This window comes from Poromitra crassiceps, assembly GCF_964638095.1.
Source record: "Poromitra crassiceps genome assembly, chromosome: 2".
Classification (NCBI taxonomy): domain Eukaryota; kingdom Metazoa; phylum Chordata; class Actinopteri; order Beryciformes; family Melamphaidae; genus Poromitra; species Poromitra crassiceps.
This window is the reverse complement of record NC_139624.1, coordinates 25,724,788-25,752,523: the sequence shown is the minus strand read 5'-3', so window position 1 is coordinate 25,752,523 and position 27,736 is coordinate 25,724,788. Positions and strand designations below refer to the sequence as shown.

Genomic DNA, 27,736 nt, shown 5'->3' with positions numbered 1-27,736 from the left:
CTCACTGCGGCAAAAAATAAATAAATAAATAGATAAAATAACCTGTCCTTGTCGCATTATTGTTATGTAGAGCCATGTGTTGTTTTCTCATTATTGTATGCTGTAACTTTAATAAAAGAGAGGGCGGCTGGGTCGGTCTTGTGTGGGACCCTTTTGTCACCACACAATTTGGTTTTCATATTGAGAAATACTGAATGTCGAAGAGGCTGTCTGAGAGCCAGGCAAGTCATCCAAAAAATCTGCATTTCTATATCGATCCTAACCCCTAAATTAAAAATAAAATGGAAAAGACTGAATTGCGTGGGGAGGGGAGGGGAGGGGGGGAGGGGGGGTGGGCGGTCAAAAAAACGGAGCATCAGTCCAGACTGCAGTCTCATTTTGTTATGCCCCACTCACCAGGCAGGAGGAACTGCTGCTATCAGCTGTCAACATCCCTCTCCTTATACCCATAATCCCTTGTGTTTTCAGGTTGTTTCCTGTAGTCGGCTTCTAATGAACTGCACTGCAGTTCTCCTGTTAGACGTCTCAGTGTGGTTATTGTTCTCAGTAAACAAACACCTTTTTTACATCAAAAGTTCCACTAGTACCACATGTTTTAACTTAAGATTACATATGGAGTGAAACTGTGGCTATAAAGCATTACTCAAAATTAAAATTAATGATAACGTTAGAACAAGGGGTTTATTTTGAAAGAGCTAAAGCGGACGACCTACTTACATTCTGGCTGACTTGATGCAGTCTATGTGCCTGGCTGGGCTGTGGGGTGCACTCGTGCATGAGAGACGCTTTTTTCTCAGCATATTCCGTCAAAGTAAAGTAATTAACTGTTAAGAAAGTCGAATTTCAGCCTGTGGGAATCACTGAATCACTGACTCATGCTGGAAAAGGGGTGGCAAATTAAGAGGAGGAGAAGCAGGGTCGAAAATAACGCACTGGATCACCGCCAAGATTGATATCGCCAGGCGTGCAGAGCCGGTGGTGAGAGTCGCACTAATAACCCGCCTCACTTGCAGGGTTGCTCTATCGGCTAAACGGCCTGGCAACTTTTTTTTTTTATGTTCCTCCTCTTACCGGCTACCGGCTTTTGAAAGCTTTTATTCTTTTTTTGTTTGTAATGAGAATGGCGAATATCTGTACATTACAGTACTATTACAAATACGGTTACAGTATTATGTCAGACACCATCTCTTTTCTATAACGAACAAAAGACAAACATCAGCACCATGTGACGGATAGGGGGACAAAAACAAAACAACAATAACAACTGAAAAACACACAAAAAACGTCAAGTGTACGATATATGGATTGATCGATACAACAATACTAGTAATAACAGTAATAATAACAGAGAAAATAAGAATAAAGAAAATATTGTTACATAAAGCCCCTAGCCCTCACCCCACCCACCCCAAAAAAACATGGATCCGACAATATGGCCTTGCAACTTTTAGACTGAAGAAAATGCCAGTAGTTTGTGGATATTATTGGGATTTTCGGCCAATCTAAAAGGGGCTAAAGAGTCATCAAATAGCCTGCCTCAAACACACTTGCTATGAACGGTGACTCCATGCAACTCCTGAAGGCTCATGACCCAATCTTCCAGGAATTCACAAAGCACATGGCCGTAATGTTTACCATGGAGGTGAGAGATTCAGAGAGAGCATGAGATAGAATTAGCTTCTATAGAGAGAGCACAGCAAAGTGTGTGTGTGTGTGTGTGTGTGTGTGTGTGTGTGTGTGTGTGTGTGTGTGTGTGTGTGTGTGTGTGTGCGCGTGCGTGCGTCGGTCTTGTTTACCATGCAACAGTAAAATCAACAGCTGGTAAAGTCCAGCAGCAGAGGGCTTGATGTACAGAGGCTGGGGGGGTGGGCAGACAGCGAGAGATCTACGACAACACGCAGCCCCAATGACTGCGGCACAGGCGTGGGATTCTACCATGGTCTATGCAAGCTCTCTCTCTCTCTCTCTCTCTCTCTCTCTCTCTCTCTCTCTCTCTCTCTCTCTCTCTCTCTCTCTCTCTCTCACACACACACACACACACACACAGGTCCATTCATACATCAAACGGTCGATCGGGTGTATCCCGCTTGACATTGGTCGATAGGGTGTGTGTCATTTATCATTGCTTGACGGGTGGTGAGCTGTTTGTCACTGACCGTAAGGGTTCTCTGGATGCTGTGTGTGTGTGTGTGTGTGTGTGTGTGGTTTCTCTGTGGCCACCCGGTAACTGAATGCTGATTGGTCATGGCGGTGTGTGTGTGTCGGGGGGATCTGGCGTCGCAAATGCATTTTCTCGAGGGGCTGATAAGATATGCTGTTAGACATTAACACTTGATACTGAGATGAGACGGACAGCGATGACATCATGCTGTACAGACAGACAGCGATGACATCATGCCGTACAGACGGACAGCGATGACGTCATGCCGTACAGATGGACAGCGATGACATCATGCCGTACAGATGGACAGCGATGACATCATGCCGTACAGATGGACAGCGATGACATCATGCAGTACAGACGGACAGCGATGACATCATGCCGTACAGACGGACAGTGATGACATCATGCCGTACAGATGGACAGCGATGACATCATGCCGTACAGACGGACAGCGATGACATCATGCCGTACAGACGGACAGCGATGACATCATGCCGTGTGTATAGCGCTTTCTCTGATTGCTGACTGCATTTCTGTAGTTTTCAAGGCTGGTAAACCTTTCATAGATGGTTTTAATTTGACAACATAAACATTCTAAATTGCCCCTAGCTTACTTCCTGTTGCAGTGTTTGCTAATACAATAGCTGACAGGTAATAAGTTTCCTAGCAACACAATTGCGTGAAAGGCGCCTATATAGTTGAACTGGGTGCTCTTTTGCAACAGGAAGCTGTTCAAAATTCAAAAAGATGGCAGCTGAGTGGAGGGAGGGCAATTGCTCAAGTGACATCACTGATGACATCACTTCTGGGACAAAATTGAAACAGAGAACATTGCCCACATTATTTGACACATCATCAGTGATGTCATAAGAGCAGTATGATGTCATCAGTGATGCGAAGTTGTGACATCATCCGTTTGTGACATCATCAGTGATGTCATAAGAGCAGGAGAGCTGCAGGGCGAGGGAGCGTGCGGGCGAGCTGCAGGGCGGGCTCGGCCGTTGTATGCGAGCTGCAGGGCCAGCTCGGCGAGCTGCAGGGTGGGCGAGCCCAGGAATCGAGCGCACGTAGCGTGCAAGATGCCTATATTATATAAAAGGGAGTATGTGGGTTCTGTCTGTTTCACTGTTTCCATTTTTTTTTGTCCCACACATCACTGGTGACTAATGTCATCGGTGATGGTCACTCGAGCAATTGTGATGTCACTACTGATGTCACGTAGCAAATGGGCACCGAGTTACATCCTTGTTTTCCTGAACACAGCGCTTCCGCTGTACATAGCACATGCGCGGTATGCTGCTCATGCTGTCTCCGGGATGCCGGCACAAAAATGCTTAGTGCCAGGATAGGCCTTTGGAGGACGGTGTGGGACCAACAGAGGCGACATTCTCCCTCTTAGAATACACTGGACCATCTTCAATGACTAAAAAGCTGTTATATTAAGGTGAAAAAGTTACTAATTAGGGCTTTAAACTCAGAACTAAAACTAGAACGACCGCAACGCGGACTTATGCCTCCGCCATTAGTTCATTCTTGAGTCCAAGTGGATGTTGGAGCCAAATAGGAAGAAATTGCATCAAGGCGTTTCTGTGCAGAATTGGATATTTGAGCCAAATGTGAAGAAATTTAGTCAATGTGTTACTGAGATATGGCGTTACCGAGCTTGAAAATGGCATTTGTTAGGTCACTGTGACCTTGACCTTTGACCTTTGATAACCAAAATGGAATCAGTTCATCCTTGAGCCTAAGTGAATGTTTAAGGCGAATCTGATGAAATTCCGTCGAGGCGTTCCTCAGATATCGCGTTAACAAGCTTGAAAATGGCGTTTGAGAGGTCACAGTGACCTTGACCTTTGACCACCAAAATCTAAACAGATCATCCTTGAGCCTAAGTGAATGTTTAAGGTGAATCTGATGAAATTCCGTCCAGGCATTCCTCAGATATCGCGTTAACAAGCTTGAAAATGGCGTTCGAGAGGTCACAGTGACCTTGACCTTTGACCTTTGACCACCAAAATCAAATCAGATCATCCTTGAGCCTAAGTGAATGTTTAAGGCGAATCTGATGAAATTCCATCCAGGCGTTCCTCAGATATCGCGTTAACAAGCTTGAAAATGGCGTTCGAGAGGTCACAGTGACCTTGACCTTTGACCTTTGACCACCAAAATCAAATCAGATCATCCTTGAGCCTAAGTGAATGCTTAAGGCGAATCTGATGAAATTCCGTCCAGGCGTTCCTCAGATATCGCGTTAACAAGCTTGAAAATGGCGTTGGAGAGGTCACAGTGACCTTGACCTTTGACCTTTGACCACCAAAATCTAATCAGATCATCCTTGAGCCTAAGTGAATGTTTAAGGCGAATCTGATGAAATTCCGTCCAGGCGTTCCTCAGATATCGCGTTAACAAGCTTGAAAATGGCGTTCGAGAGGTCACAGTGACCTTGACCTTTGACCTTTGACCACCAAAATCAAATCAGATCATCCTTGAGCCTAAGTGAATGTTTAAGGCGAATCTGATGAAATTCCGTCCAGGCGTTCCTCAGATATCGCGTTAACAAGCTTGAAAATGGCGTTCGAGAGGTCACAGTGACCTTGACCTTTGGCCACCAAAATCTAATCAGATCATCCTTGAGCCTAAGTGAATGTTTAAGGCGAATCTGATGAAATTCCGTCCAGGCGTTCCTCAGATATCGCGTTAACAAGCTTGAAAATGGCGTTCGAGAGGTCACAGTGACCTTGACTTTTGACCTTTGACCACCAAAATCTAATCAGATCATCCTTGAGCCTAAGTGAATGTTTAAGGCGAATCTGATGAAATTCCGTCCAGGCGTTCCTCAGATATCGCGTTAACAAGCTTGAAAATGGCGTTCGAGAGGTCACAGTGACCTTGACCTTTGACCTTTGACCACCAAAATCTAATCAGATCATCCTTGAGCCTAAGTGAATGTTTAAGGCGAATCTGATGAAATTCCGTCCAGGCGTTCCTCAGATATCGCGTTAACAAGCTTGAAAATGGCGTTCGAGAGGTCACAGTGACCTTGACCTTTGACCACCAAAATCTAATCAGATCATCCTTGAGCCTAAGTGAATGTTTAAGGCGAATCTGATGAAATTCCGTCCAGGCGTTCCTCAGATATCGCGTTAACAAGCTTGAAAATGGCGTTCGAGAGGTCACAGTGACCTTGACCTTTGACCTTTGACCACCAAAATCTAATCAGATCATCCTTGAGCCTAAGTGAATGTTTAAGGCGAATCTGATGAAATTCCGTCCAGGCGTTCCTCAGATATCGCGTTAACAAGCTTGAAAATGGCGTTCGAGAGGTCATAGTGACCTTGACCTTTGACCTTTGACCACCAAAATCTAATCAGATCATCCTTGAGCCTAAGTGAATGTTTAAGGCGAATCTGATGAAATTCCGTCCAGGCGTTCCTCAGATATCGCGTTAACAAGCTTGAAAATGGCGTTGGAGAGGTCACAGTGACCTTGACCTTTGACCTTTGACCACCAAAATCTAATCAGATCATCCTTGAGCCTAAGTGAATGTTTAAGGCGAATCTGATGAAATTCCGTCCAGGCGTTCCTCAGATATCGCGTTAACAAGCTTGAAAATGGCGTTCGAGAGGTCACAGTGACCTTGACCTTTGGCCACCAAAATCTAATCAGATCATCCTTGAGCCTAAGTGAATGTTTAAGGCGAATCTGATGAAATTCCGTCCAGGCGTTCCTCAGATATCGCGTTAACAAGCTTGAAAATGGCGTTCGAGAGGTCACAGTGACCTTGACCTTTGACCTTTGACCACCAAAATCTAATCAGATCATCCTTGAGCCTAAGTGAATGTTTAAGGCGAATCTGATGAAATTCCGTCCATGCGTTCCTCTGATATCGCGTTAACAAGCTTGAAAATGGCGTTCGAGAGGTCACAGTGACCTTGACCTTTGACCTTTGACCACCAAAATCTAATCAGATCATCCTTGAGCCTAAGTGAATGTTTAAGGCGAATCTGATGAAATTCCGTCCAGGCGTTCCTCAGATATCGCGTTAACAAGCTTGAAAATGGCGTTCGAGAGGTCACAGTGACCTTGACCTTTGACCTTTGACCACCAAAATCTAATCAGATCATCCTTGAGCCTAAGTGAATGTTTAAGGCGAATCTGATGAAATTCCGTCCAGGCGTTCCTCAGATATCGCGTTAACAAGCTTGAAAATGGCGTTCGAGAGGTCACAGTGACCTTGACCTTTGACCACCAAAATCTAATCAGATCATCCTTGAGCCTAAGTGAATGTTTAAGGCGAATCTGATGAAATTCCGTCCAGGCGTTCCTCAGATATCGCGTTAACAAGCTTGAAAATGGCGTTCGAGAGGTCACAGTGACCTTGACCTTTGACCTTTGACCACCAAAATCTAATCAGATCATCCTTGAGCCTAAGTGAATGTTTAAGGCGAATCTGATGAAATTCCGTCCAGGCGTTCCTCAGATATCGCGTTAACAAGCTTGAAAATGGCGTTCGAGAGGTCATAGTGACCTTGACCTTTGACCTTTGACCACCAAAATCTAATCAGATCATCCTTGAGCCTAAGTGAATGTTTAAGGCGAATCTGATGAAATTCCGTCCAGGCGTTCCTCAGATATCGCGTTAACAAGCTTGAAAATGGCGTTCGAGGTCATAGTGACCTTGACCTTTGACCTTTGACCACCAAAATCTAATCAGATCATCCTTGAGCCTAAGTGAATGTTTAAGGCGAATCTGATGAAATTCCGTCAAGGCGTTCCTCAGATATGGCGTTAACAAACATCCGTACGGACGGACGGACGGACGGACGGACATCCGTACGGACGGACAACCCGGATCCATAATGCCTTCGGCCTGGCTTCGCCCGGCGGAGGCATAAAAATATATATCAAAAAATAAAATAAAAAATTGCAGGTGACCCTAATCATCTTCGGTAGTATTAAATCGTGAACCCTAAGGTTGGGAACCACTGCACTGAATGTTTGTGTGCGTCCTTCTCTCTGGTGGCATTCGTATGTGTGCAGGCTGATGCCCTGAGGGTAAGTAAGGTCTGCGCATCCATTTCCTGCCGCCCTGTTTACTGGGAGATGTAATCATATTCCAGCAAGGCTTCCTTCCTCCACCCCCCTCCCTCCCTTCTGCCCCCCACAGACACACAGCCATCTTGTCATCACAGACCAGGGCTTTTCAACTCAATTGTTCAGGGGGCCACATTGTCAGAAACCTACGGGGCCGGGGGGCCGGACCGTTCCCCCAGCTATTAATCCCATTATATGTACACTTGACACAACGCGCCACCACATTTTCAAAACTTTTATTTCACTACATTGCAAAAGTGGCTTAATTTTAATTTAAAAGTGCTTACACGTCATCACAGACACACGGCCGTCTCACCACCAGACACGTCATCACAGACACACGTGCTTTTGCACACTGATGAAGGCCGGACGGCCGAAAACGTTTTGTTGCTAAAGAAAATTAAAACGATATTCCTCGAGTGCGGTCCCCATCTTCTCATTTACCTGTGACATTTCTACATTGGACTACGCACCTGTCTGAGCGCAGTGGTTACCTTCTCTACTTTCATTGTCTCGTCACTACAGACACGTCATCACAGACACACGGCTGTCTCGTCACTACAGACACGTCATCACAGACACACGGCTGTCTCGTCACTACAGACACGTCATCACAGACACACGGCTGTCTCGTCACCACAGACACGTCATCACAGACACACGGCTGTCTCGTCACTACAGACACGTCATCACAGACACACGGCTGTCTCGTCACCACAGACACGTCATCACAGACACACGGCTGTCTCGTCACCACAGACACGTCATCACAGACACACGGCTGTCTCGTCACTACAGACACGTCATCACAGACACACGGCTGTCTCGTCACTACAGACACGTCATCACAGACACACGGCTGTCTCGTCACTACAGACACGTCATCACAGACACATGGCTGTCTCGTCACTACAGAAACGTCATCACAGACACACGGCCGTCTCACCACCACAGACACGTCATCACAGACACACGGATGTCTCGTCACTACAGACACGTCATCACAGACACACGGCTGTCTCACCACCACAGACACGTCATCACAGACACACACGGCTGTCTCGTCACTACAGACACGTCATCACAGACACACGGCCGTCTCACCACCACAGACACGTCATCACAGACACACACGGCTGTCTCGTCACTACAGACACGTCATCACAGACACACGGTCGTCTCACCACCACAGACACGTCATCACAGACACACGGCCGTCTCACCACCACAGACACGTCATCACAGACACACACGGCTGTCTCGTCACTACAGACACGTCATCACAGACACACGGTCGTCTCACCACCACAGACACGTCATCACAGACACACGGTCGTCTCACCACCACAGACACGTCATCACAGACACACGGTCGTCTCACCACCACAGACACGTCATCACAGACACACGGACGTCTCACCACCACAGACACGTTAGAGAATGAAATTCCACAGCCAAAAGGTAAACAGTGAACCACTTGAAGGAAACCAGTTGAAATGAAATGATGGAGCCTGGAGTCAGAAGAAGTCGTCTGATATGTATTCTGGGCCTGTAGAGGGCACCGTGGCACGGTGACAGGGCACCGTGGCACGGTGACAGGGCACAGTGTGCGATAGAGAGGAGCTGCAAATGTAAGGTACAAGTTATCTAAATACGTCTGTCTGTGTATGTACACAGGTTATCCAAATATGATGTCTATCTGTGTATGTACACAGGTCATCTAAATATGAAGTATGTCTGTGTCCTAACTATATGTGACTAAAATGGATGGCGTCATACGTCATCACAGACACACGGCTGTCTCGTCACTACAGACCACTGAGCTAAAAGAAATACGTCTCTAACTCCTCCCAGTATCCTCTGGTGAAGCTAAAAGCCACCAGATTTAGTGTTACCCGATTCTGCGCAGTAGCTCCGTTGAGTTAGAACCTGTGTGAGGTCCCCGACTCCCCGCCCCTCTGAACTTTTTTTATGTAGAGCTGCTGGTTCTAGATTTGCGCACAGTGCGTTGTGTATTTATATACAGTCAATCCTCTCTAGCTCTGTAAATATGGCACTTGAAGTTCTAATCATTTTTGTCTCGCCAAAAGTAACCATGTAGATTTCCATGATGAGGTCAGTTTATCAAAATGACGCCTGTACGTAAAATCTGATTTTCGTTGTCGGAGCTGGAGCTCCTAGCAGCCAGACCTCGAGGCTGCTCTGGGCAACTTAACATCATCATACGGGGGAAATTATCAGATGAACTGATCTTTGCAGCTCCGAGTTGATAAGCTAATGTTCCGTAGCATTTTGACGTTATGATTTAGTTCCTTTTGGAACAAATGTTGGTTTAACAGATGAAATCTAACTGAAGCTTTATGCTACGTTGTGTTTACTGGGCAGCCCAGCCCCTGAGTCGGGGTAATAACGTTAGCCAGCTGCCTAGTCTCTTCTGTATATCCTTACAACAGCTATGAGGTGAGGAGCTTGTGAACAACATCCCCAGTTAGCACTTCCCCCCCCCCGAGATAACTTAACTTAACTTAACTTAACTTAACTTAACATCCCCAGTTAGCATTTCCCCCCCTCCCCCGAGATATTTATATAAAAACTCTCCTCGTTCTTTACCCCAAATAAAACCCCACTGTCTGTTTGGGTGACTCCAAAGGATAAACAAACATCTAACATTAGCCTCATTTTATACCCGGGAGTTGTAACGTTATGAAACACATTCCTGGCATACGCAGGCAGTTGGACAACCTGTTAAGTTCTGAAAATATGTATCTATTGCGTTATTCCAGCTAACGTTATCGTTATCGGTCGCAAAGTTATCGTTATCGGAGTTTAGGGCTAACGAACGTTAGCCAGGCTGCCTGGTCTTTTCGGGATATCCTCCTTACAACAGCTACGAGGAGAGGAGCTGCACCCATTAAAACCATGGATGTATTAAAAGAACCAATAACGTTTGTGGGAGTAATAAAACACATATTTTCTGAAGTTACCACTTCAGTCCCCAACAAACATTACTTCCTCGCACACCTTTCTCAAAACAATGTCCTTTTTATTGCGGTCCATCACACATCAAGCGGCGTCTCAAGCAGCGTCTGGTCTATGTAACCTAGGTCTATAACCCGACCAGCCTGTCCAGCCAGTGACGGCTTGAGACTGGCTGCCACAGCTGTCAATCATCCCTTTTTTGATCGTCAAATAACTACTTAAAATTTTAAAAACAAACTGATCAGAAGAATTTGCACATGGACAGGCATTAGAGTGATAAGATCTAAAATGATAGAAACCACCTTTGGAAAAAAATGATCTGACGTGTACTTTGATTGTTTAGTTTGGCTAAACCCGCCGCCTGGGTGGCGATCTCAGACACACGGCCGTCTCGTCACCACAGACACACAGCCGTCTTGTCACCACAGACACACGGCCGTCTTGTCACCACAGACACACGGCCGTCTTGTCACCACAGACACACAGCCGTCTTGTCACCACAGACACACGGCCGTCTCGTCACCACAGACACACAGCCGTCTTGTCACCACAGACACACGGCCGTCTCGTCACCACAGACACACAGCCGTCTTGTCACCACAGACACACGGCCGTCTTGTCACCACAGACACACGGCCGTCTTGTCACCACAGACACACAGCCGTCTTGTCACCACAGACACACGGCCGTCTCGTCACCACAGACACACGGCCGTCTTGTCACCACAGACACACGGCCGTCTTGTCACCACAGACACACGGCCGTCTTGTCACCACAGACACACGGCCGTCTCCCCCCACAGACACACGGCCGTCTCGTCACCACAGACACACAGCCGTCTTGTCACCACAGACACACGGCCGTCTCGTCACCACAGACACACGGCCGTCTTGTCACCACAGACACACGGCCGTCTTGTCACCACAGACACACGGCCGTCTTGTCACCACAGACACACGGCCGTCTTGTCACCACAGACACACAGCCGTCTTGTCACCACAGACACACGGCCGTCTCGTCACCACAGACACACGGCCGTCTTGTCACCACAGACACACGGCCGTCTTGTCACCACAGACACACGGCCGTCTTGTCACCACAGACACACGGCCGTCTCCCCCCACAGACACACGGCCGTCTCGTCACCACAGACACACAGCCGTCTTGTCACCACAGACACACGGCCGTCTCGTCACCACAGACACACGGCCGTCTTGTCACCACAGACACACGGCCGTCTTGTCACCACAGACACACGGCCGTCTCCCCCCACAGACACACGGCCGTCTCGTCACCACAGACACACAGCCGTCTTGTCACCACAGACACACGGCCGTCTCGTCACCACAGACACACAGCCGTCTCGTCACCACAGACACACAGCCGTCTTGTCACCACAGACACACGGCCGTCTTGTCACCACAGACACACGGCCGTCTTGTCACCACAGACACACGGCCGTCTCGTCACCACAGACACACGGCCGTCTCCCCCCACAGACACACGGCCGTCTCGTCACCACAGACACACAGCCGTCTTGTCACCACAGACACACGGCCGTCTCGTCACCACAGACACACGACCGTCTCCCCCCACAGACACACGGCCGTCTCGTCACCACAGACACACAGCCGTCTTGTCACCACAGACACACGGCCGTCTCGTCACCACAGACACACAGCCGTCTTGTCACCACAGACACACAGCCGTCTTGTCACCACAGACACACGGCCGTCTCGTCACCACAGACACACGGCCGTCTCGTCACCACAGACACACGGCCGTCTTGTCACCACAGACACACGGCCGTCTCGTCACCACAGACACACGGCCGTCTTGTCACCACAGACACACGGCCGTCTTGTCACCACAGACACACGGCCGTCTCCCCCCACAGACACACGGCCGTCTCGTCACCACAGACACACGGCCGTCTTGTCACCACAGACACACGGCCGTCTTGTCACCACAGACACACGGCCGTCTCGTCACCACAGACACACGACCGTCTTGTCACCACAGACACACGGCCGTCTCGTCACCACAGACACACGGCCGTCTTGTCACCACAGACACACGGCCGTCTCGTCACCACAGACACACGACCGTCTCGTCACCACAGACACACGGCCGTCTCGTCACCACAGACACACGGCCGTCTTGTCACCACAGACACACGGCCGTCTTGTCACCACAGACACACGACCGTCTTGTCACCACAGACACACGACCGTCTCGTCACCACAGACACACGGCCGTCTCGTCACCACAGACACACGGCCGTCTTGTCACCACAGACACACGGCCGTCTTGTCACCACAGACACACGACCGTCTTGTCACCACAGACACACGACCGTCTCGTCACCACAGACACACGGCCGTCTCGTCACCACAGACACACGACCGTCTCGTCACCACAGACACACGGCCGTCTTGTCACCACAGACACACGGCCGTCTTGTCACCACAGACACACGACCGTCTCGTCACCACAGACACACGGCCGTCTTGTCACCACAGACACACGGCCGTCTTGTCACCACAGACACACGGCCGTCTCCCCCCACAGACACACGGCCGTCTCGTCACCACAGACACACAGCCGTCTTGTCACCACAGACACACGGCCGTCTCGTCACCACAGACACACGGCCGTCTTGTCACCACAGACACACGGCCGTCTTGTCACCACAGACACACGGCCGTCTTGTCACCACAGACACACGGCCGTCTTGTCACCACAGACACACGGCCGTCTTGTCACCACAGACACACGGCCGTCTTGTCACCACAGACACACGGCCGTCTCGTCACCACAGACACACGGCCGTCTCCCCCCACAGACACACGGCCGTCTCGTCACCACAGACACACAGCCGTCTTGTCACCACAGACACACGGCCGTCTCGTCACCACAGACACACGACCGTCTCCCCCCACAGACACACGGCCGTCTCGTCACCACAGACACACAGCCGTCTTGTCACCACAGACACACGGCCGTCTCGTCACCACAGACACACAGCCGTCTTGTCACCACAGACACACGGCCGTCTCGTCACCACAGACACACGGCCGTCTCGTCACCACAGACACACGGCCGTCTTGTCACCACAGACACACGGCCGTCTCGTCACCACAGACACACGGCCGTCTTGTCACCACAGACACACGGCCGTCTTGTCACCACAGACACACGGCCGTCTCCCCCCACAGACACACGGCCGTCTCGTCACCACAGACACACGGCCGTCTCGTCACCACAGACACACGGCCGTCTTGTCACCACAGACACACGGCCGTCTCGTCACCACAGACACACGGCCGTCTTGTCACCACAGACACACGACCGTCTTGTCACCACAGACACACGACCGTCTCGTCACCACAGACACACGGCCGTCTCGTCACCACAGACACACGACCGTCTCGTCACCACAGACACACGGCCGTCTTGTCACCACAGACACACGGCCGTCTTGTCACCACAGACACACGGCCGTCTCGTCACCACAGACACACGGCCGTCTCGTCACCACAGACACACGGCCGTCTTGTCACCACAGACACACGGCCGTCTTGTCACCACAGACACACGGCCGTCTCGTCACCACAGACACACGGCCGTCTTGTCACCACAGACACACGGCCGTCTTGTCACCACAGACACACGGCCGTCTTGTCACCACAGACACACGGCCGTCTCGTCACCACAGACACACGGCCGTCTTGTCACCACAGACACACGGCCGTCTTGTCACCACAGACACACGGCCGTCTCGTCACCACAGACACACGGCCGTCTTGTCACCACAGACACACGGCCGTCTTGTCACCACAGACACACGGCCGTCTCCCCCCACAGACACACGGCCGTCTCCCCCCACAGACACACGGCCGTCTCGTCACCACAGACATGAAGTCCCAGGCACCATCATTCTCCACTGCAGGAGAGGACGGAAAGAATAGAAGGAGGGAGGGTGGAAGAACTGCATTCCGCCAGACAACTGGCATCACATCAGACATTTCTCACAAACGCACCCACGCACATCTACACAGACACACACACACACACACACACACACACACACACAATCGGCATGGAACACACACTGGCAAGAAATGAAATGGGGGGGGGGGGGTGAGAGGGAGGTGGAACACGTGGGGAGAGAGAGAGAGAGAGAGCAGGGTCAACAGAGAGGAAGGAAGACAGATTGGACTTGAACAGAGGGGAAGTCAGAGAGAGATAGAGGGGGCGATTGAGACCAAAGCACACGTGTTGCTGCACTGAAACAAGACAGCGACTCACTTTGACACAACATGTGAAATATTCACAGTAACTCAAAAAGTGCAGCAAAGCTTCTCCTGCACTTGATTTGGTTAGCTTCTGCTTTATTGAAGTGCCAGAGAGAAAGAGGGAGAAGAAGCAGCAGGAACAGGAGCGATTTGGGACCACGCATCATAGCTTTAATAAGCCTGGTGTTACTGTGGCGTTTACAATGTGTCTTTAGATGTGGAGCGGCCAGAGGAGCGGCAGTAGCAGGCAGGAATTAAAACAGCATGTCACCTGCTGTCCAATCTGAGCTCATCTGTATCCTGTGGGGCTGTTCTATGTGTAAATTATAATCTGTATCCTGTGGGGCTGTTCTATGTTTAAATTCTAATCTTCATCCTGTGTGTTGTTCTATGTTTAAGTTCTAATCTTCATCCTGTGGGGCTGTTCTATGTGTAAATTCTAATCTTCATCCTGTGTGTTGTTCTATGTTTAAGTTCTAATCTTCATCCTGTGGGGCTGTTCTATGTGTAAATTCTAATCTTCATCCTGTGTGTTGTTCTATGTTTAAGTTCTAATCTTCATCCTGTGGGGCTGTTCTATGTGTAAATTCTAATCTTCATCCTGTGGGGCTGTTCTATGTGTAAATTATAATCTGTATCCTGTGGGGCTGTTCTATGTGTAAATTATAATCTGTATCCTGTGGGGCTGTTCTATGTGTAAATTATAATCTGTATCCTGTGGGGCTGTTCTATGTGTAAATTATAATCTGTATCCTGTGGGGCTGTTCTATGTGTAAATTCTAATCTTCATCCTGTGTGTTGTTCTATGTTTAAGTTCTAATCTTCATCCTGTGGGGCTGTTCTATGTGTAAATTCTAATCTTCATCCTGTGTGTTGTTCTATGTTTAAGTTCTAATCTTCATCCTGTGGGGCTGTTCTATGTTTAAGTTCTAATCTTCATCCTGTGTGTTGTTCTATGTTTAAGTTCTAATCTTCATCCTGTGTGTTGTTCTATGTTTAAGTTCTAATCTTCATCCTGTGGGGCTGTTCTATGTTTAAGTTCTAATCTTCATCCTGTGTGTTGTTCTATGTTTAAGTTCTAATCTTCATCCTGTGGGGCTGTTCTATGTTTAAGTTCTAATCTTCATCCTGTGTGTTGTTATATGTTTAAGTTCTAATCTTCATCCTGTGTGTTGTTCTATGTTTAAGTTCTAATCTTCATCCTGTGGGGCTGTTCTATGTTTAAGTTCTAATCTTCATCCTGTGTGTTGTTCTATGTTTAAGTTCTAATCTTCATCCTGTGGGGCTGTTCTATGTTTAAGTTCTAATCTTCATCCTGTGTGTTGTTCTATGTTTAAGTTCTAATCTTCATCCTGTGTGTTGTTCTATGTTTAAGTTCTAATCTTCATCCTGTGTGTTGTTCTATGTTTAAGTTCTAATCTTCATCCTGTGGGGCTGTTCTATGTTTAAGTTCTAATCTTCATCCTGTGTGTTGTTCTATGTTTAAGTTCTAATCTTCATCCTGTGTGTTGTTCTATGTGTAAATTCTAATCTTCATCCTGTGTGTTGTTCTATGTTTAAGTTCTAATCTTCATCCTGTGTGTTGTTCTATGTTTAAGTTCTAATCTTCATCCTGTGTGTTGTTCTATGTTTAAGTTCTAATCTTCATCCTGTGTGTTGTTCTATGTTTAAGTTCTAATCTTCATCCTGTGTGTTGTTCTATGTTTAAGTTCTAATCTTCATCCTGTGGGGCTGTTCTATGTTTAAGTTCTAATCTTCATCCTGTGTGTTGTTCTATGTTTAAGTTCTAATCTTCATCCTGTGTGTTGTTCTATGTTTAAGTTCTAATCTTCATCCTGTGTGTTGTTCTATGTGTAAGTTCTAATCTTCATCCTGTGTGTTGTTCTATGTTTAAGTTCTAATCTTCATCCTGTGGGGCTGTTCTATGTTTAAGTTCTAATCTTCATCCTGTGTGTTGTTCTATGTGTAAATTCTAATCTTCATCCTGTGTGTTGTTCTATGTTTAAGTTCTAATCTTCATCCTGTGTGTTGTTCTATGTGTAAATTCTAATCTTCATCCTGTGTGTTGTTCTATGTGTAAGTTCTAATCTTCATCCTGTGTGTTGTTCTATGTGTAAGTTCTAATCTGTATCCTGTGGGGCTGTTCTATGTGTAAGTTCTAATCTTCATCCTGTGTGTTGTTCTATGTGTAAATTCTAATCTTCATCCTGTGGGGCTGTTCTATGTTTAAGTTCTAATCTGTATCCTGTGTGTTGTTCTATGTTTAAGTTCTAATCTTCATCCTGTGTGTTGTTCTATGTTTAAGTTCTAATCTGTATCCTGTGGGGCTGTTCTATGTGTAAGTTCTAATCTGTATCCTGTGTGTTGTTCTATGTTTAAGTTCTAATCTTCATCCTGTGGGGCTGTTCTATGTGTAAGTTCTAATCTTCATCCTGTGGGGCTGTTCTATGTGTAAGTTCCAAGTTCAAATTCACAGCATGCTCAGGCCCTTGAAACCATGGGCCTTGAACTAGGGGAAATGCGGTGAGCTAATAAACCCGTTCAACCTGTACAAGGAAAAAGTGCTTCATCCCTCGGGTGCTTTCCGAACAAACAAATACCGATCTTTCTAGTAATTAGCTTGGAGCCGGTCGGTTCTCTCCAACAGAGCACTTGTGACTATCAGTAGGTGTGAGGTAAGAAAACACATTGGGAAAGGGACGGATTTGGAAAGTCTTCCAACTGTGCTGCTGGATTTCTAATGTAAAAACAGCCATATAAAAAAAATGCTCCAGGGTCCACTTTGCTGTTATTTCCAAGCACTTCAATTTGCATGCAGTTGCATTTACGACTTCCAAACTTGGAAGCCGGAGCTTAAGAGGAGCACTCGAAGGCAACAGAAGCCGGAGCTTACGAGGAGCACTCGAAGGCAACAGAAGCCGGAGCTTACGAGGAGCACTCGAAGGCAACAGAAGCCCAGAGAACAAATGGCTTGTTTCTGCCAGCAGCCGTCTGGAGGTGCCATGTGCTGGGAGATGAATGACATGCTGCACTGCAGGCAGACGGGCTGCACTACTGTCATCTATCCTGTGTGCTGGACGTGAGCGTGGGCCAGCGGTACCCTGCAGGTTGTGACAGGAAGGTTACCAGCCCGCTGGTCCCAGGTGTAGGGGTGGGTATCGTTTCCTATTTCCCCCCGATACCGGTGCTAAAGCGATACTTTTAAAAGTGTGCTGGTGCCTAAAATGGTGCCTGAACCGACACTTTTAAAAATTTTAAGCGATGTGCTGCAAATAATGTGAGTGAAGGTGAAGTGTGGCGGCGGTTTCGGAACACCGGAGAGAGGGTGGCTAGTTCACTCAGCACGAGTCAGCAGCTCGGGGATGGCACCTAAATGAGGCACCTAAATCTGCGTTGCAATTCGGTACCGGTAAGTTGTAATGGTACCATAGTGGTACCGGGTGTGTGAATGTGTGTGTTGCCGGAAGAGAACACGCTCGCCTCGGTCGACTTACCCTGACTAAATAAAGGTTAGGAAACTGACAGATGTTGCAAGGTATAGCGTAGTAAACTGCAGCAGCCTGGGTGTGCGCTTTGTGGTTAGCTCTGGAGCTAGCCAGCGCCCAGCAGATGGAGGCCAGATGAGGCTTTGGAAAGAAGATGATTATCCTGCACCACGCCTATAGCCAGCCACTGTGTGCCCACAGCACGCTACCCAATCACATCAGTCATCCTCTGACAGGGAAGGAAAGAGGTGTGTGGAAATGGGGGCCAGGCAGGTGAAAAGATTTAAATCCTAATCCACAATAACCTTCTAACTATGTAATTGAGGGTCTTATGTGCATAATAGTAAGCATCTGAAAGCAGTGGTACTCAACCGTGCCCTACTCAGGAGCCACATTAACAACAACAATATTAGTATTACTTTCAATCCACATCCTAAATATTGCCATTTAACTTTTTGTATTGTTCTTGATGTTGGGTTTGAAGTGGGCGTGCCTTATGCTCCAGACTTATTACCCAATAAGCTCTGCGAACCAATCAGGCTGAAGTGCCTCTACCCTGCACATTCAAAAAATGCATCAGAATGTATGAAGTTGTGCAGCACTGTGGGGGAGGGGAGGGGAGGGGAGAGGGGAGAGGGGAGAGGGGAGGGGAGAGGGGAGAGGGGGGAGGGGAGGGGAGAGGGGAGGGGAGGGGGGAGGGGAGGGGAGAGGGGAGGGGAGGGGATTGGGGGGAGGGGAGGGGAGGGGAGGGGAGGGGAGGGGAGGGGAGGGGAGGGGAGGGGAGAGAGCATTGGGAGCACTTCACTTCAGCAGACACGCCTCCACAGTTTCAGAGCAGATAATACTGCTTAATTTGTCATGTTTTGAAGCCTAATTTTATACAGTTGGCGACATTTTTAGTCATTGAAATTTGGCTGGGTGGTTAATTTTTTTTTTTTTGTGGTGTGACAAACTCAAAACAAATATTTATTTTCGGTTTCCATTGGCTTTAAGTCAAGTGCCCACGCTTGCACACATGCTGCCTTCAAGTGCTCCTTATAAGCTCCTACGTGTGACATCAGAAGTAAATAGAATGATAAGTTAAGTTAAGTTATGCTTTATTTATCCCCATGGGGAAATTCATCCTCTGCATTTGACCCATCCTCTACTAGGAACCTTCCTAGAACTAGGAGCAGTGGGCAGCCGCAGTGCAGCGCCCGGACACCAACTCCAGTTCTTTTGCCAGTGCCTTGGCCAGGGGCACTGACAGGGGTAACCCTAACATACATGTCTTTGATGGTGGGAGGAAACCGGAGCACCTGGAGAAAACCCACACGAACACGGGGAGAACATGCAAACTCCACACAAAAAAGAACTGGGACGGACCGGGGTTCGAACCCGGGACCTTCTTTCTGTGAGGCAACAGCGCTAACCACTGAGCCATATGAGTCCATATGTGTCGCACATTAAAGTGCTTTTGATGACATAGCTGACGCGTCTCTTACTTATCGGTCCATCCATCTCTGCTGCTTTGCATTGTTATCACCCTGCTCTGTATCTTCTGCGACATGTCTGACTCTGTTTGGTTTACACAACAATGCTGGTGGATGGGGAGAAGTGTGGGCGTTCATTTAGCCGCAGAGGCAGCTGCAGCGTATGATTAGCAGATGTAATAACTAGTGTACCCCCGCTGCTGCTTGGACAAACACCTTCCACTTGCAGATAATATTATTTGTCAGGAAGTGCCCCGGAGGACCTGGGCTGGCGTAGGATAGAGTAGGGCTTCTCAAACATTTTCATGCCACCGATCCCCAAATAGACAGATTACACCAGGGGAGCCCCTCACAAACACACATTCCAGCCCATTTGATTAGGTTTAGTCCCTGCAGGACTCCCGTATACAGTAGCAAGATTGGTGTTGTGATTTTGATTGTCATTGAATTGTTTATCAGCGCATTCTTGCGATCATTTCTGGTCAATTAAGTAGGGATGCAGATATATCACAATCATATCGTATCGGCCGATGTTAGTCATTTTTTAATATATCGGCATCGGCCCGATGAGCAAAATATCAGCAGTGCTAATTAATAGGTTATATTATGGGTATCGGCCAAAATTTTCATATTGAGAAGAAACAATGCGGTACATCTATGATTTACTTTTTTCAAATTCAGTGTTTTTTTTCAGTCTGTGAAAAAATATGATTATCATTATAAACTTGCTTATACAGATCATCGACATCTGTAAATATCGGTTATCGGCGAATGTTAATATCGGTTATTGTATCGGCCAACATTTTCAAATCAGTGCATCCATTCAGAACTAAATCAAATGATTCCTAATTTTGTACGGGTACCTCCCCTCCCTCCCTCCCCAGGAGCACAGGTACCTCCCCTCCCTCCCTCCCATCCCTCCCCAGGAGCACAGGTACCTCCCCTCCCTCCCTCCCCAGGAGCACAGGTACCTCCCCTCCCTCCCTCCCATCCCTCCCCAGGAGCACAGTTTGAGAAACGGGTACCTCCCCTCCCTCCCATCCCTCCCCAGGAGCACAGTTTGAGAAACCACTGGGATCAAACACCTTGATGCAAAGTGGCTGCATTCAATGAGAACAGGGTCAACTAAATATGAAGGCAAGCCTTGCATCCTCTCTGCCAACCTCTCTCTCTGTCCCCTCTCCTCTCCTCTCCGTTTCCACTCAAGTCAGACCATCCAGAATGAGTCATCCATCCTCGTTAAAAGACTCGTTAGAGGGAACTAACCCCACCCTCCTCCCCGCCCCGGGCCAGAAGGGCGAGCCGGCCGGTGTGTGTGTGTGTTTGTGTGTGTGTGTGTGTGTGTGTGTGTGTTGGGGGGGTAATTAAGGTAATTAGCTCAGGATATCAACATCGTCAACCGTCTCCAGGCGAGAGAGTGAGTCTTTCAGAGGTTGACATAAATAATGAAACACATATAAAGCCTTTCTCCCAGAGCACCGCATTAAGACAACAATAACGCCACCAGGTCTGTTCATCCTGTGTGGACTCCTTGCTTCACTATTTGAGGCTGTTTCGCAGCGTTTTCCATAAGCGCCAGCTGCCAGCTAAATGGCCGGACATTAAAACATTTCCAGCCAGCTACTGTCTTACTGTCACAATAACCAGTGACATAGACAAGCCAACCATGGTGGATGGTAAGCAACCGCCACAACCGTGCTGTGGTATTGTGTGTATAATTCAGAGGTGTGGCTTCGTGAGATGGCTTCTAGTTTCCCGGCTGGGCGGTGTATGGACCTTCAGGCCAATCACGATGCTTAAACATGGCAAAACGTGTGAATCACATCATAGCGCTTCCCATACACAGCACTGCCCCCCCTCCCTCCGCTGAGACTGTAGTTATTGATATGAAAAATTGGTATGTGACGTCAGTTACAACCCACCCTGGCTGGCTACTACTGTACTTTCACCCAACTGGACATTGTATACAGTAGCGCAGTGATTCCCAAACTGTGGGCCGCGGCCCACTAGTGAGTCGTGGAGGTACTGCAGGTGGGCCGCGAGTGGTCTGCCAACACTCCCGATTTTCGCGGGCAATGAAATGTCTGTAGCAGGGTCATTTCTAAGGGTACAGTGGAGATCCTGTTATCAGAAGAAACTAGAAGACGTAAGGCATCCATTGCTACCAAGCATAACATGCTAGCTTGTCAGGAAGGGTGCTAAATAACGCTCCAAACGTAGGTTAAATTTGGGCGAGGGAAAACTATTAAAGGGGTCCCTCTCAGCTCAATTTATCTGAATGAAAATTGGTTCAGTGGGTATCCACAAGTCTCCCCTTTACAGATAAGGTAGCATAGCATTTTCACAGCCTAGCATTCATAGCTTGTGGATTGATTTCTTCTGTTGTTGCTCGTTACAATTTGTCTCAACAAATGTGTTATACATGAAAATACTTCTGATGAGTAAGGGGGCAGAACATGTTGGCAATCTGCTTTTGGGCATTTTTGAGTGTTTTTTATGTGGATTATTAATTTCCCTTATGCCCAAGTTCACATGCTCTGTTAATGAAATAAAAATATATAATACAAAAAACGGGAAATACATCATCTTAGTCTCGTGTGTGGATCAGAGTTGTGATTAAAGGATGGGTTTTCCGTGGGGAATATGAATATATATTAAATCTCACGCCCCTAAGGTTTTCGAATCCGTTGAAATTTTTGAAATTGGAGGTTTACTCACAGAGATATCAACCGAAATCCACTCTGTGTGTGGGGGGGGGTGGTGGGGGGGAGGTGCGGGTGCGGGGACTCGAAATACTACATTTCCCACAATGCACTGGGCTCGCGTGGCCTTCGTTTTTATGCCCACCCCTCAGGCATTTGGCTGATATCAAACTCCAGTAGGTGGCGGTAATGCACATATATGTTTGCCAACCGCCATAAAACTCAAAGAAGAAGAAGAAGAAGGCTTCGACAATAAAATATACAAAGAACAAGAAATAAATCGAAAATAAAATTGCCTCCAAATTGCACCAAATGTAAACGGTAGTATATATGTCGGGAGATGTCTTCATAAAAAAAAATTCATGCAATTTAAGGCATTTTCGTAGGAGTTACGCGCATCTGATGTTGTAACTATTTTCTGTAAAAATGTGTAAAAACAGGTACATTGCTCAGCGTTGATTTCGTTACTTCAACCCACCTACTACTAGATGTAAAATTTGACGAGCTTTCCAATGCCGCCAGTCCCGTGTCGATTAGTGCTTCCGTTCCCGAAATAATGGTCTCTTTGCAAGGAACTATGGGAAGCTAATATTAGCTACAGCAGGCTAGGCGGTTGAAAAGATGGCTGCCTTTTGGTTTTTGTCAAGGCCTCTGAAGGGGCGTGGAGGACCTCTAGAGGCGGGACCATGGCCAACAACAGTTGTAGTTCATAGGTGCACGACTTCCGCAAGGCGGACTTAGGCCAGATGACGCGAAACGCGTCGGCTGGCCCCAAAAATATGTGAGAGATGCTTGATATCTCTGGGAGTGAAGCTCCAATTTCAAGAATTTCAACGGATTCGAAAACCTTAGGGGCGTGAGATTTAATATATATTCATATTCCCCACGGAAAACCCATCCTTTAAAGGGTTGGGTGGGTCCCGGAAGATTTTCACATTTCAAAGTGGGCCGTGGAATTCTTAAGTTTGGGAACCCGTGCACTCGCGGAAAAGCCTGTGTTTGGTTTTGTTTGGTTGGTTGGTTTGTAGTTGTCCAGGGGGAGCTTAGGCTGGCAGAAGTAAGTAGCATCTTTTAAAAAGTTTTTTTTCCCACTTGCAATTATACAATGTCTTCTGTCCTAATATTTGTAAATAATGTCATATTTCGCCATATTTGTACCCTTGTACTTGTTTGAATGTATATTATAATATATTGAATGAACTAATACTGTATCTTAAAACATATTTGAGAATGTTTGAATTATTTTGACTGTGACCACTTAACCAGTTTGAGAGTGCGATATACATTTTATATATTCATTATACATTTCATTTCTATGAAAATTAAAATATTTTTCACAAGTAGAATAAATGAATAACAATGATGTTATGTGATTAGATTCTATTAGCAATTATTATATTACACAATGCCCGGCCTCTCGGTGAAGTTCTAAGCTCTCTTCCGGCTAATGTAACTTTACTCAGCCTGGCTTTGACTAAAAACACACTCACTTCCTACTATGTCACCCACGCAGGTTACCCATGAGGCCACCTTCTTAAAGGCACATGGCTTGATAGAGCTAATCCAAGTCATTTGATAACAACTAAAATCCCGTATTTTTTTCGTATTGCAGTGTATCGCAGAAACAAAAAATATATTGCAATGTCAGTTTTTTCCAATATTGTGCGGCCCTAATTAAAATGTTCACAACATGTAGTACAGCTTTGACTGACACACACACACACACACACACACACACACACACACACACACACACTCTGGTGAAAGGGAGAGGCGTGTTTAGGGCATAAACCACTGAGCAGCTGGAGGGCTTGTGCTGGTTCACCACTGCACTCATCAATCACACTTTCATCCATTTTCATCACTCACAATCAATCAGATCAACCACCTACAGTAACCACACACACACACACACACACACACACACACACACACACACACACACACACACACACACACATACATACATACATATGCACACGCATGCACGTACACACACACGCACACGCACACCTGTTTGTGTATGGGTGAGGTATGGAGCGTGCAAAAGAGAAGGCAGTAATGGGGTTAAATCTCTCAGGCAGCACTTCAGCAGCATCTGCTAAATCCTATCTCCTTCCAGGAAACCTCACATGCACCGAGATGCACCGGTAAAGCCAGTCCCCACCTACCTTGTACAATACAGAGCTACAGCCTTGCAGCTCTGAGGGGAGAAACACAGTCCTTATCTTCATATGAAGTGAGCTAAATGGCTAAGAAAACAAGAAATGCCTGAGAAATGTAATTGTAGCGGGCAAAGTGCGGATAAGAGCCCTTATCGCTGAACAAACAAATGTGGGGAGGGCTCGTCCGGGTAGTGTAGCGGTAGATTCCCTGCCTAGTGCCTACCAACACGAGGGGCGCAGGTTCCTATCCACGACGTGTTACTTTCGGCTCGGCCGGGCGTCCATACAGGCACGATTGGCTGGTGTCTGCGGGTGGGAAGCCGGATTGGGAGTATGTGTCCTGGTTGCTGCACTAGCGCCTCCTCTGGTTGTTCGGGGCGCCTGTTCCGGGTGGAAGGGAACTGGTGGGAATAGCGTGATCCTCCCACGTGCTACGTCCTACCGGTGAAGCTCCCCCGTCAGGTGAAAAGAAGCGGTCTTGGCTCTCCCCAGATCGGCAGAGGGTGGAGCAGCGACCGGGGCAGCCGATAGGACGGCATGGGGATAAATGATTACTATTTGACATGCGACATGGGGTGAAGCCCATCAGCAGAAGTGCTGTTATGTGTGAATTAGGGGTGTCAAAAAAAAAAAAAAAAAAAAACGAAGTGAAGACAGATGAATCGTTGAATCGTTTATGTTTAAATTTCTATTGACATTCAGATTTTAAAGCACTTTCTAAGTAAAAAAGGGAGTGTAGTACAGAGTCTACAATGATCAACAATCAATCAATAAGCAGTCAATCAATTATTTTACTCTGACAGTAGCCATGTACAGTAATAATACAGAAAATTGAGGATGTGATACGTGGAGCTGCAATACTTTGAGCTGTATCAAGATGCATCGTGGAATCGAATCGAATCGTTGACAGATTAATCGTAATCGAATCGAATCATGAGGCCAGTGAAGATTCACAGCCCTACATGAGTCACGATCGTCTCCACAGTCTCCACCCCAGGACTGAGTGTGCGTACTCCACGTAGTGCGCAAAAATTCTAGTTGACCAAAAAATCTCATTGTGCAAATATTTTGTGAAAGCCCCAATAGGGAAGGAAACCCTGTCTTTGCATTTTATTTTCATTACAGTCTTGTTTTAATAAAAGTGCTTGTGACAACTCACATGTGGCTTTGACTTACAACTGAACATGTAGCCCACTTCATAGAAAATTCAGCCTGAAAATATCCAGATAGGATTTTTGGTCCATATCGCCCAGCCCTAAAGAGGGTGAATCTCACACACACACACACGCCACACACACACACACACACACACACACACACACACACACACACACACACACACACACACACACACACACACGGAGCCATGCCATTACAGCCTCAGTGACATACAGTGGAGAGAAAGCCGGGGAGATAGCGCACACAGAGTTGATGGAGTGCATATCCCGCTACATATGCCCTCCCATCATGCTTTGCGGCGTGATTGATGACTGATTGCCGTGGCAAGGGTTGGGGCGCTCGCTCCCCCTGCGCCATATGTTTGTGCCTTAGGCAGGAGGAGGATAGGGGCTGTAGGGGTATGTTTGTACCTTAGGAGGATACGGGCTGTAGGGGTATGTTTGTACCTTAGGCAGGAGGAGGATACGGGCTGTAGGGGTATGTTTGTACCTTAGGCAGGAGGAGGATAGGGGCTGTAGGGGTATGTTTGTACCTTAGGCAGGAGGAGGATAGGGGCTGTAGGGGTATGTTTGTACCTTAGGCAGGAGGAGGATAGGGGCTGTAGGGGTATGTTTGTGCCTTAGGCAGGAGGAGGATAGGGGCTGTAGGGGTATGTTTGTACCTTAGGAGGATACGGGCTGTAGGGGTATGTTTGTACCTTAGGCAGGAGGAGGATAGGGGCTGTAGGGGTATGTTTGTACCTTAGGAGGATACGGGCTGTAGGGGTATGTTTGTACCTTAGGCAGGAGGAGGATAGGGGCTGTAGGGGTATGTTTGTACCTTAGGCAGGAGGAGGATAGGGGCTGTAGGGGTATGTTTGTGCCTTAGGCAGGAGGAGGATAGGGGCTGTAGGGGTATGTTTGTACCTTAGGAGGATACGGGCTGTAGGGGTATGTTTGTACCTTAGGCAGGAGGAGGATAGGGGCTGTAGGGGTATGTTTGTACCTTAGGCAGGAGGAGGATAGGGGCTGTAGGGGTATGTTTGTGCCTTAGGCAGGAGGAGGATAGGGGCTGTAGGGGTATGTTTGTACCTTAGGAGGATACGGGCTGTAGGGGTATGTTTGTACCTTAGGCAGGAGGAGGATAGGGGCTGTAGGGGTATGTTTGTACCTTAGGAGGATACGGGCTGTAGGGGTATGTTTGTACCTTAGGCAGGAGGAGGATAGGGGCTGTAGGGGTATGTTTGTACCTTAGGCAGGAGGAGGATAGGGGCTGTAGGGGTATGTTTGTACCTTAGGCAGGAGGAGGATAGGGGCTGTAGGGGTATGTTTGTACCTTAGGCAGGAGGAGGATAGGGGCTGTAGGGGTATGTTTGTACCTTAGGCAGGAGGAGGATAGGGGCTGTAGGGGTATGTTTGTGCCTTAGGCAGGAGGAGGATAGGGGCTGTAGGGGTATGTTTGTACCTTAGGCAGGGAGAAGGATAGGGGCTGTGTGTGTGTGTGTGTGTGTGTGTGTGTGTGTGTGTGTGTGTGTGTGTGTGTGTGTGTGTGTGTGTGTGTGTGTGTGTGTGTGTGTGTGTGTGTGCGTGCGTATGCGTAGGTACTTACTCATGGTGGGAGGCAGGGGGTGTGGGGCAGGCCGAGGCCCGGCCCGGGCGGGGATCTGGACAGGTGAGGTTGTTCTCCACTGGGTCTTTCCTAGAGGCACTCATGACCTGAGAGGAGAAACCAGACGGAAGCCCAGGGGCACAAGATGCCATCAGATGATCAAGGAAGCATCTGAAGATGGATTTTCAGATGGACAGACATTTTGTTACAGATTCTAGATTCCCTACTAGGGAGGCACAATGAAATGGGCACATCATGGCCCCATGAAGTCTTTCAAATTAAATATCCACATCGGCCCGAAACGAACATTTGTGCCGATATGATAAAATGCCCCAAACACTTTATGCCCAAACGCTCGGTGCTTCAAATAGTAGCTTGAATTAGCTCAAAGTTGTTTTCTTATTTTGCCCAGTGAATGTGTACATTTTGAAAAGCATTTTATTTATGTCTGCATTTGCCAGCGGGCCGTCACTATAATAATAATATAATTAAGCAATATATCACGAGAGCAAGTGTGTTGTGGTGATAACACACTTGCGGTGATAACACACGCATTTGCCTGCGGCCTCGTGGGATAACAACTGATCAGGGGGATATATTCCACAACACAC

At 47.7% G+C, this 27,736-nt stretch overlaps 1 protein-coding gene across 1 annotated transcript in view; it reads right to left on the bottom strand.

The window, feature by feature from the left end:
* The window catches only part of usp6nl (USP6 N-terminal like), a 151,422-nt gene that overhangs the window by 104,347 nt on the left and 19,339 nt on the right, over positions 1 to 27,736 (bottom strand). Inside the window, exon 2 of the mRNA XM_083660362.1 lies at positions 27,126 to 27,232. Coding sequence (XP_083516488.1) covers positions 27,126 to 27,129 — 4 coding nt within the window. The 5' untranslated portion in view covers positions 27,130 to 27,232. The remainder of the gene's footprint in view (positions 1 to 27,125; positions 27,233 to 27,736) is intronic.